Here is a 10,897-nt window from a genome sequence, read left to right on the forward strand (position 1 = left end):
CAGCCGTAACGGCGGCCGCCGGAGATTGTCCAAACACCGTGAAATCCAGCTGCCTTGCCAGCTTCTTCGCCGGAAAATCCACTCCTGTAGCCACCGTAGAAGAAACAACAACCTCCGATTGTCCCTTGTTTGGAGGGAAAGAATCCCCTCCCTCACTTTTCTCCATTCAAACAAAACTCAAAAAATCCTCAACTGAATTCAAAATTTTCAAAATTCACTAATCCTCCACTACAAACATCACAACAATTCCTCAATATCCATCAAATTCCACCAAAAAAAACCTCAAAAATTCAAAATTCATCAGGTAAAACTCTATCACTCCTTAATCAGATTCAAATTACAAAAATCCACCAAACATTGGCTCAAAAATCAACAATTATTCACCAAATTCAACAAAAAATCGATCGAAAAACACACCCAAAAACGTGTATCTGTGTGTATATACAAACGGAAGAGGAGATTTTTAATTTTATTTTTTCGAAGAAGAGAAAGAAGAAGGCTTTTGTGTTTTTGCTGCTCCCTCTAGCTTTTGAAATTCAATTTTTGTAAATATTGGACGGTTAGATTTTGATTCTATTTTCATCGTACGGTGGATAAGGAGACAATTAATCGACGGCTTGAATTCATAGAAAGCGGTGTAGGATTATATCTGACCGTCGATTAAAAGAGTAATTAGAATTGTGTGTTTGTCTTTTTCTTATGCTCTTTCATCATCTAAATAAGATGACACTTTCATTATTCGATAAATAAAAAATTAAAATATTTAAAATTATATAAAAAGTACTATAAATTGGAATTTTTTATAAATTAATTTAATGAAAAAATACGTAAAATATTAGTCAAAATTATTTATAGTTTAACTCTAAAAAAGAAAATCATGATAATTAAAATCGGACAGAGGGAATATATTTTTTAAAATATGTATTCTTAATATAGTAATATCATAAAGCAACTTAATACTACAACACTAGAAAACAATTTCAAAATAAATATTCCTCCAATACCAAACACACCAGTATTAAAAATAATTATAGAAAAAGAATAAAATATTTCTGCAATACCAAACACACCAAATTAATTCTAGCATTCTATTTCATTTAACGTGTTACTTATTTTTATGTTATTACTAGTATTAGAACCCTATTAGTAATAGATTTTTTAAAAGTGCATTTTTATATCTGAAAACATCTAAGTTTAAACTTTCTATTTTACATTTAATAATATGTTTGTATACATACCCATAGAAATGTCATAACTCATAACAAGTAGAAAACAAGTTACCAAAACACTATAATCAGTTATAACAATAATTATTAAAAACATATCAAAAGCGAATAGAATAAAAATAAAAAACATTCGGAACAAAGAGGGAGTGTCTTTCGTAATGAACAAAATGAGGATGGTGAAACTATGATGATTTCAACATGTGAAGAGGAAATACGCAAACACTCCATAATTAGGAGGTAAAGGTGGGTATGAGGAGATTGATTCGACATGACAAAATATATCATTAGTTTAGTGAAGACATGACCCTAAATATGAAGATCGAAAATTAGGATAAAGATCAGTAGGTAGTTGAGCATTGTCCAATTTCCTTGTCAATATTTTATTTTAACTATTAGTGCTATTTTATTCTTCAATTTTAGTGTATCATTGATTTTAATCATCATATTATTTGTTGTTGTAATGTTCTTTTCTTTATTTAACTCAGTAGTCTATCAGAAACATCTTCTTTACTTCTCAAGGAAGGACTAAAATTATTAACACACCCTCCCCAAGCTCTCTTGTACAATTACGTTAGGTATGTTATCTTTGTTATAGTCACGTAAACAAGTTATTTAGGAGCTTTTTTTTTTAATAGATTATGAACATATAAAAAAAAATTATTAAAAAAAAAAAAAACGTTGAATATTCAACTCCGAATTAGCGCTGCATTTTTCTTGAGAAAATGAAGAGAGTAAGCATTATATACGCCGACATAGGCTTTCACTTAAAATTCGGATAACCAATGAAAATACGACATGTGGCCTTAAGCGAATAGAGAGCGGGAAAATAGGTGGGCTCGAGAGCACGTGATTTTTTAATTTTTAGCGCACAGGGAAAATGTTGACTTTTGTGGGGACGTAAAACATAAATCATTGTATAATCGAATCAAAATTAATTATATCAAAAATTGGTAATCATACGAAGTGATTTAAATGTCTTGATTGACTAATGCTTATTCATAATGTTAGAGCTTAAGAGTGAGGAAATGGAATGCCCTTGAAGAATAGGGACCACTTTATTCAAGTAGAGGGTAGCACAACCTAAGAAGTTCCCTTCTGCACACAAACAATGATAAAAAAGAAACTGATAACCGTGATGTTCAAGCCAGCTTGCATGATTAATTTTACGGGATACCTGCCACCTTCCACCAGCGACATGTACCAGATAATAACTCTATCCACCAAGGTAAGGACAGATGGGAAGAAATCACAATGATAATATATATTAATTGAGTATATAAATATGTCTCCGTTTCTCTATTGGTATTCCAATAATGGAAGCCATAATTGTTACAACTTGCAAAAACTTGAGAATCTCTTCCAACAAAATATATGAAGTGCTGCATAGTTAAATAGTCTGCAGCAAAAGATGATGTTGATCATCACGCGGTAGTCTGGAAAACAAATTCTGAAAAATAAAAACGGACTTTCCAGCTCAAGAAAACTGAATTGAGAAACCATGATCCGTGGTTGAAACCTTCGTTGGGCCAAAATCATCAAAGTCTGAGTCGGAGTTTAGATCTCTATGAAATTCGTCAGGTGAATCATCATTCTCAGAGCTGTGTTTGGAGGGAATCCTCAATTCAGACGATGGGACTGGCAAAGGATCTTCATTTAGATACTTGTCGTGGAGTAATTCCATTGCAGTAGCTCTACTAGCTGGGTCATAACATAGCAACTTTTTGACGAGAAGAATTTCGTCAGTTGACCTATTGGATAGACATGCTTCTAAGCCAATCGGCTTATCTACTTTACCGAATGACATAAGCTTGTAATCAGGAAGATCCGCACAACCAGGCCAGACTTCTTCAGATAAGTTCCCCAGAACACTAAAAATTCTGCCTATTTGATCAATGTCAGCATTTCCAGGAAAAAGTGGCTCCAAACGCAGAACCTCTGCAAAAATACAGCCTAGTGACCACAAATCAATCTCTGGTCCATACCTAGTGGATCCATAGAGTAGCTCAGGTGCCCTGTACCAACGAGTGCCGACACAAGATGTAAGTGGAGGAAAACAATCATGCTCACCATCGTCAACATCATACGAATATGTGCCTGGTAAGAGATCTTCCTCAACATAACTCATGGTTCCTGTAGCTAGACAGGAAGTGTCCCCATCTTGAATATTACTATCTTTATCAGTGTCATCGAAGGGCCTGAATCTGAGCTCATCTGACTCTCCAAGACGGGCTGCTTGAACCATAGATCCTGGATCTTCAATAAATACACCTCCTTCAGAAGACACATCTGATATGTGTTTGAAATGTGATGGACCAGCCACAGTTGCCTGATAAGGAGTGGTCTGTACATACGGCGGTTGATTGTCATTAGCTACAAACCCGGGGGCCAGTAGTATCCTAGCCTGTGTGGAGTAAGAGGAGGCAAAGTCATATGGTTAGAAGGAAAAGAATATTAACCAGAAGTGGACTTGCAAGGAATCTACGCATTTAAGGATGTTCCAGCAGAAGAATAAAAGCACTATGGATTCCCCCACGAAGGTTCTATTCTTGCGAGAGAAAATGTTATGCACATAGAGTTAGAGTGGATCCAACCCGACTTCACTGAGTTCAATAGAACTATTGGTTCTGGCTCGAACTATGTACACATACAAACAACAATAACAACTGCTACACTGCAGTCCAAACAAGCTTAAGGTCTTCTATATGAATCCTAAATGGCCATGTTTCTCCATTTAAACTCTTCTCCGACCAAAATTATACAAATAAGTTCTCTATCGTCTATATTTCTTTTTATTGAAAACATAGGTTCTCTATTTTCTACTAACATATAAATCTCTCACAAGGCTAAAAAGACTACAAGAAAACATGCGATCTAAAGTGACATACTACTATAAATAAAACATATACCCAACTAATTGGTATCACTGGACCTCCACACATCCCAGCAAACTAAAGGAAGCATGACCTTAGTAATATATGAACCACAGGATTAAGGATCTTGTGGTTCTATCAATTAAGAAGTAACATTCAACAATTGATGTTCCCAAACTAGTAGAGCAAAAAAGAGATGCTCAACAGATTCAAAGCTTGAGTTCATAGTAGAGTCAAGCAATAACATTTAATTTAGGCTCCTTCCCTTCCACTGCACGTAGCCACGCTAGCAGGTACTACAAGCCCTCTGTCCCACACACCTAACCAGCTTGTGTTGTTCACCACTTCCATTTAAAGCTCTCATTTGTTGAAGCAGAGCATAGTGCACTTTAGGCGCTAAGCAAGAAACATCCATACTTGTATAGATTCATATCTTTCACTAAGTCAACATGGATTCCATAATATTGCAACAAAAAGGAAATGTACAAATACATAATAAGATCATACTCATTCTAAACCTACTAATCTAGCAATCCTATTTACTGGATTCGCCTTTGTATTAAAGCTACTAACTCGAACAAGGAGTATAGTGACTGGACACCTCAAAGGATATCTTTTCGAGCTATATACTCCAACTCTCCTTAGCTGTAAATTCTCTTATGCTTTGCAATCAAAATTCTACTAATAAGAAATGAAAATTCGAAGAGGTTTACATGTTAAAGTTTCCATCTTGACGAGCTTTATGCCTAGAGAAAGCCTGTCTGTAAGCTCAAATGAATCAGAAATACTCTCAAAAAAGGGCACAAATATCCGATTGATGCATAGTAAAAAATACACCTGAAGTATCATATTTTTGCGAGTTTTCCCCTTGAACCATCAAAACTACTTTTAATTGATGGATTAATTTGATATTGTTGAACTTAAAAAAACAGAAAGTAATGAGCACCTGTCCAAAATCAGCCAATTTGAGGATCCCATCAGAAGAAATCAACAAATTCGAAGGCTTCAAATCTCTATGTACAATCGAATTCCGGTGACAAGCATCAACTCCACTTAAAATCTGCATCATCCATCTCTTAATCTCCCCTAAACTCAATCCCTTTTCCCATTTCTTCGCTTCCTTAATAAGACAATCCAAATCTGTATGCAAATACTCCAATACAAGCACCGCATCTTCATCCTCCCTCCAGAAATACTCATGTAAAACGACGACGTTTGGACAATGCTGAAGCGTCTGTAACGCTTCGATTTCCCGAGCCGCTGATTGATAATCGTGGATTTCTTTGAGAGCGACGGTGACAGAATCGGATCTCCGTCGAGCTTTGTATACATCGGAATATGCTCCGGCGCCGATCCTGTTGAAGATTTCGTATTTTACGGTGATCTCTTTTCGGGTATGGATGCTCCAGCTCTTCGTTGATGGAGGATCCATATTATTTTTTCTTCTATGTTGAACTGCAAAAGGAAAATTTTGATTATTATTTTTGACTTTTAAAGAAGAAGATGATGATTGGTTATGTCACGTGAGTTAGAGTCATTGCACATGCCTAGTTTTAATAACAACAATTATTGAAGTGTAGTTTATTCGCGGGTTAGAAGCTAAGTTATTCATGATATCATGTTCGGTAGGTTTTTTTCTTGCTATATAGAAAATGTAATATATTCAATATGATGTTTGATTTGCAATTTAGAAACTCGCTTATTAATACTTACATGTATAAGTATAATGACTTTCGTGGTCATTTTTACGTATTTTTATTGATTTCCCCCTTTTTGTAGCTTTTGTGTGGTGTTGGCTATGGGGTTTTGGCTTGCCTACTTGGAGGTTGTGATAGACGTCATTATAGCCCGATTTCGAGTTGTGACAATAAGTTTTACAAGGAAATCTATGTGTTGTTTTATATAAGGTAGAAAATGAAATAAGTTACTAAACTTTGCTTAACTAAACTGGACACTATTATTTTTGAGACTAACTAAAGAGAAGAAAGTTTCATATGAATTGGGACACATGAAGTATTCATTTAATAAAAAATAATGTGGGATAGTGAATTTTTTGCCCTTGGTACCTTTTGTTTCAGTTGTTCAGTTAAGGATCTTTATACATATAGTCAATCGAATTTACTGTTTAATTTTTATAATCGATCTACATGAATTATACATGATATTCAGACCCAAGTCTAACATTATTCTAAAGGAGTAATTTTTCAAGAACATATTTTTAAAAATAGGAACAAAATCTTAACAATGGCGTAGAAAAGGAACAATTGCTTTTAAATTTTGGCTCTATAACAAAGAGAAAGAAGAAAATAATTATCTAAGGCTATTGCTTAGTAGTAATCTTTGGGATTTTGTTTCTTTACATATTCTTCTCAATCCTAATATTTTCGCGTCTGTGTCAGATTTTCCAAAAAAAAATGAATGAGCTTTAGAGAATCTGAAACAAAACTGACAATATTTTTGAATGAATCCGAGCAACATAAATTATCATACACATATCAATGAGGGAATCAACAAATTCCCTGTGCTTTTATACATCTAGTTTATGGTACAAAACAGATGCTATATGAAGAACAACTTTGCCTAAGCCATATAAAGATATTTCAAATCATCAAGTAGAAAATGCTAATTTCCTTCTGATGCCACCACCACCAACAACTTGCATCAACCAACTACGCCTCAGTCCCAAGCTCGTTTTAATAATCTTATGAAATAATATAACACGAAATCCACCTAACGTTTTGCTAAACAGCATCACAACCTCCACATACGATCCCCCTGCTATCGGAGAGAAATGAGACGTTAGATAATGAACAAGTTGGAGATAGAGAATCAACATCTGTGGAAAATTTTCATGTTGTAAATACATTGAGACAGTTTTGAGAGCTGTTAAAAGCCTTGTTATTAGTGAGTTCAACAATGTCTTAAAAGTCTCTGTCATTATCAAGATTTTGGTCCTCTAACTAATAGCTATGTTGCTCGGACTCTTCCAAAATGTCACCAATGTGTGTTGGATCCTCAAAAAGTAGTACATTTTCGGAGAGTATGTGCACATAGCTAACCAGACAAAATTGAAGTAGCAAACATTGATAAGTAGCTTTCACAGAATCAGAAAATGTTTTCACTTACACAATTGAGCAGCCTGTGCTTCTGTGCCTTTTCTTACTTGAAACCTCCAGCCTCCTAGGAGGTTGAAGCACAACCTTGATTGCAGTATCGAAAACAGCTTTCACATTCTGACAAACACATACAAAATACTTTAGTGAACAGACGATATGTTCGATAACAACAACAACAACAAGATATCCAGTGTAATCCCACAAGTGAGGTCCAGAGAGGGTAGAGTGTACGCAGACCTTACCCCTACCTCGTAGAGGTAGAGGTAGAGAGGTTGTTTTTGAAAGACCCTTGGCTCAAGTGAAGCAAATCAAAGTAGTTATGAAAAAGGAGATATGATAACGGATAAAACAGGCCAATTAATACGGAAAGCAGTACAGGGCATCAAGAAAAATAATAGTAACAACAACGAAATAATGCAGTAACTAAAACACAAATGATAACAGATGGTAACAAATATCAAAAGCCAGAAACTACATGTATAAGGCTAATACTATGACGATATGTTCAACAACAACGTTCCTATATAATAGCTAAAAAACGTCTAGCAGATGACGTGTACTTGATGAAGCTGAATGCATTCCATATCTAAGGTTAGTTTGCAGCAGAATTGAAGTACCTGTTGTGTTTTAGAGCTGCATTCTACATAAGCTGCAGCACCGATTTGTTTCCTTAGCTCCTCACCCTGCATTCAAGCTAATCGAGTTATTTGTGATGTTCCATCTATATCAAGCGTTTTACAAATCATAATGCTATATAGCGATAACACACTTGGGCAGGTGTAATGATATTTGAACCCATATGATCAGCTAGATGTCCGTTGTCATCTCGAAGATCTGTACATATAAGAAAACATATGGACACGAAGTCTCAGGTTCTGATCTTAGGGGATCGAATACAGTAAAATCCGATAAAATTTGAATCCATTTTGATACTTACCTAACTTTGTTCCAACAAGTACAATTGGAACATCAGGTGCAAAACGACGAAGTTCAGGCATCCACTGCATATAATTCAGAGTAAACAGAGTAACTACTCAATAATGAAATTGCAAATGTGACCATATGTTTGTTCAACGAAAAGACAGCAAACCACTATGAAGGGAAAAGGGTCAAAAATATCGCTCTACTATATGAAATATCTCAATTTACCCCACGTTATACTTTGAGGCCGTTTATACTCTTGCCATTAGCAAATCCTCTTGTACTTCATCGGATCTCCAACACGTATCAAAATACCTTAGGAAAAAGGTTCAAATGTATCCCTTTACTTCTCTGATTATGATTCGGAATATTTCAGGTTGGAGGTCCGTTAAGACCAAGGGAAAATGAAAAAGGATTTGCAAACAAGTGTATGAAATATGAATGTCCAAAAACAACAATAACAACAACGACATATTCAGTATAGTCCCACAAGTGGAGTCTCGAGAATGGTCCAAAGTACTAAAGGATGATAAATGAAGACACTTAGTACAATAAATTAAGATTGTATACCTTTTTTAGAACATTTTCATAGCTTGCTCTACTGATTAAAGAGAAAGCTAATACAAATACATCAGCACATCTATAGCTTAATGGCCTTAATCTGCTATAATCTTCTTGACCTTTAAAAACACACACAAAAATAAAAAAATCCATAAGATAATAGTACTAATTAAGCACACAAACAAAGATTAAGAACCTAATAAATCTATTTAAAGAAAAAGTACCTGCAGTGTCCCATAATCCCAAATTGACAATTCTTCCATCCATAGACACATTAGCACTGAAATTATCAAACACAGTAGGAATATAATCCTGCAAAAAATACAACAACATATTCAGTATAATCTCACAAGTGAGATCTGGGAACAAAAGTAGTTTCGAAAAAAAGAAAAAACATGCTAGAACTCCTATATTCTTAAAAAGTAACAATAACTACAACAAAATAAGACGATTATTAGTATTACCACTACAGGTATGGAAGAATAAGCGAAACAACACTCAACTACCTAACTAACCTTTTACTCTAATTTATATCCTCTATAGCCTCTTATCTAACGTCATGTACTCATCAACTAAAAAAGGATCTTTAAGACTTTTTTCTAGTAATAAGAGTGCAATATGTAATATGTAATGCGTAAGTCAGACGCACGTCACATTTTAAAAATCTTAACAAAAGCCTAATAATTAATTTTGAGAAGCCTAACGGAGTTAGTTCATTATTTATCAAGTTTCGAACCGTTGGGAAGAAATTAAAGAATTAAAACTTACAGTGGGAAATCTGTTACTTGTGTAACAAATTAACATACATGTCTTTCCAACAGCTCCATCACCTACAGTCACACATTTGATGAACTTTGAAACATTCATATTCAAAAAAAAAAATTGAAAAAAATTAAGTCTTTTCTAAAGAAGGATTTCAAGAAAGGAAGAAAAAACAAAAGTACTACTATAGATGTTTTTACTCTTCTTCTTTTTTTGTGTGTATTTCAAAAAGAAAACATTAAATAAAGAGAGGGTTTATTAAAGTTTTGTCAATAAATTTGAATTTTTTTGAGATGATAGAAATAATGATTATTTTTTGTTGAAAGATGGGACCATGTTTTACTAACGGCTAAGAACGACTTTTGTGGCGAGTTTGGCGATAACTAGCTGTATTCATTTGGCTGTTTCTCACTTGAATTGATACGATATTAGGGTCCGATTAAATTTAAATTTGTTCTGAAGTAAGTGTTCCTAACTAATGTGATTTCGTAATCAGATCAATTCGAACCCAACACCTTTGATAAAAGAATATTTATCACTTTATTAGAACCAACTTTGTTAGTAGTTTTGTCATGCACGTTGAAGAAATGTATGACATACTTTTCCTGCTCCAATTAATGTGACATAGTCTGAATTGCAGAAAATTTAATATTGTAACGAAGACTTTTAGATTCTATACTCTTAAACATATCATGGTATTTGTGTGACTATAACTCTATAAGACACTTAAAACTTATGATTTTAAACACGTCATAACATTTACGTGACAATAACAACTTCTCGTAAATAATAAAGTAAAAACCATAAAGTTAATTGTTTTCAAATTCAAAATTAAACGTAAGTTTCTAAAAGCATAAAAGAAAAGGAAAAACATATAGAAAGGGTCAAACATGTTTTTTTTAAAAAAGATCTTTACCTAAATAGCCGAACAGATTTACTGTTTATAACATGATCAGTATACATAAATTATACATTCACTTTGATTGAAAAAAAAACTATAACATAACAATCTCTCCTTTCTTTTCAACTTGATCTTCCTCCCAAATTCTTTTATCTTCATCAGATCCATAAGCCCAAGCACACACAATAAAATAGAAAAAATTTCCAACACTCAACAAACAAAGTACCCAATAATAATAATCATAATGACCTAAATTCAAATTATTTGACACCCAACTCACTTTCCCTCCTCTACTTGAAACATGATCAACAATTTCCACAATTAAACTTCCAATCAAATTCCCAAATCCCATTCCTAATGAAAACAATGCCACTCCAATACTAGCCATACTCTTAGGAAATTGTGAATAATAAAATTCTATTTGTCCAATCGCGTTGAACGCCTCAGCTAGTCCTGTCAAACAATGTTGCGGGACTAGCCACATTGCTGACATGTCCACTTGTGACAGTGGATGGTCCGCGAGCCCCTCGTCTAGGGGGC

The 10,897-nt window shown here is 34.2% G+C and overlaps 4 protein-coding genes across 5 annotated transcripts in view; all 4 read right to left on the reverse strand.

Moving 5' to 3' along the window:
• Positions 1-480, reverse strand: part of LOC102596338 (protein tesmin/TSO1-like CXC 5) — a 12,629-nt gene extending 12,149 nt beyond the window's left edge. Inside the window, exon 1 of the mRNA XM_006353404.2 lies at positions 1-480. Coding sequence (XP_006353466.2) covers positions 1-166 — 166 coding nt within the window. The 5' untranslated portion in view covers positions 167-480.
• A 1,982-nt stretch (positions 481-2,462) lies between these two features.
• LOC102596668 (cyclin-dependent kinase F-1) lies at positions 2,463-5,569 on the reverse strand. Its single transcript, XM_006353405.2, has 2 exons — positions 5,043-5,569; positions 2,463-3,627 (listed from the first exon to the last, which is right to left on the reverse strand). The coding sequence occupies exons 1-2, from the start codon at positions 5,526-5,528 to the stop codon at positions 2,701-2,703; spliced, it is 1,413 nt and encodes a 470-aa protein (XP_006353467.1). The 5' UTR covers positions 5,529-5,569; the 3' UTR covers positions 2,463-2,700.
• Positions 5,570-6,531: 962 nt separating this feature from the next.
• On the reverse strand, positions 6,532-9,657 carry LOC102597002 (rac-like GTP-binding protein ARAC7). Of its 2 annotated transcripts, none has more exons than XM_006353406.1 (8): positions 9,463-9,657; positions 8,919-9,006; positions 8,704-8,813; positions 8,150-8,213; positions 7,982-8,046; positions 7,830-7,895; positions 7,223-7,329; positions 6,532-6,874 (listed from the first exon to the last, which is right to left on the reverse strand). In XM_006353406.1, exons 1-8 carry the CDS (start codon positions 9,559-9,561, stop codon positions 6,838-6,840), a joined length of 636 nt encoding a protein of 211 aa, XP_006353468.1. In that variant the 5' UTR covers positions 9,562-9,657; the 3' UTR covers positions 6,532-6,837. The 2 variants fall into 2 exon arrangements, with proteins under 2 accessions (XP_006353468.1, XP_006353469.1); XM_006353407.1 differs by having other exon boundaries at positions 6,532-6,871; positions 9,463-9,651.
• A 794-nt stretch (positions 9,658-10,451) lies between these two features.
• Positions 10,452-10,897, reverse strand: part of LOC102599723 (protein NRT1/ PTR FAMILY 1.1-like) — a 4,743-nt gene continuing 4,297 nt past the window's right edge. The window contains exon 6 of the mRNA XM_015311344.1: positions 10,452-10,810. Within this exon, the coding sequence (XP_015166830.1) occupies positions 10,452-10,810 (359 nt within the window). The remainder of the gene's footprint in view (positions 10,811-10,897) is intronic.

The sequence above is a fragment of the Solanum tuberosum genome, unplaced genomic scaffold, assembly GCF_000226075.1.
Source record: "Solanum tuberosum cultivar DM 1-3 516 R44 unplaced genomic scaffold, SolTub_3.0 scf00155, whole genome shotgun sequence".
Classification (NCBI taxonomy): domain Eukaryota; kingdom Viridiplantae; phylum Streptophyta; class Magnoliopsida; order Solanales; family Solanaceae; genus Solanum; species Solanum tuberosum.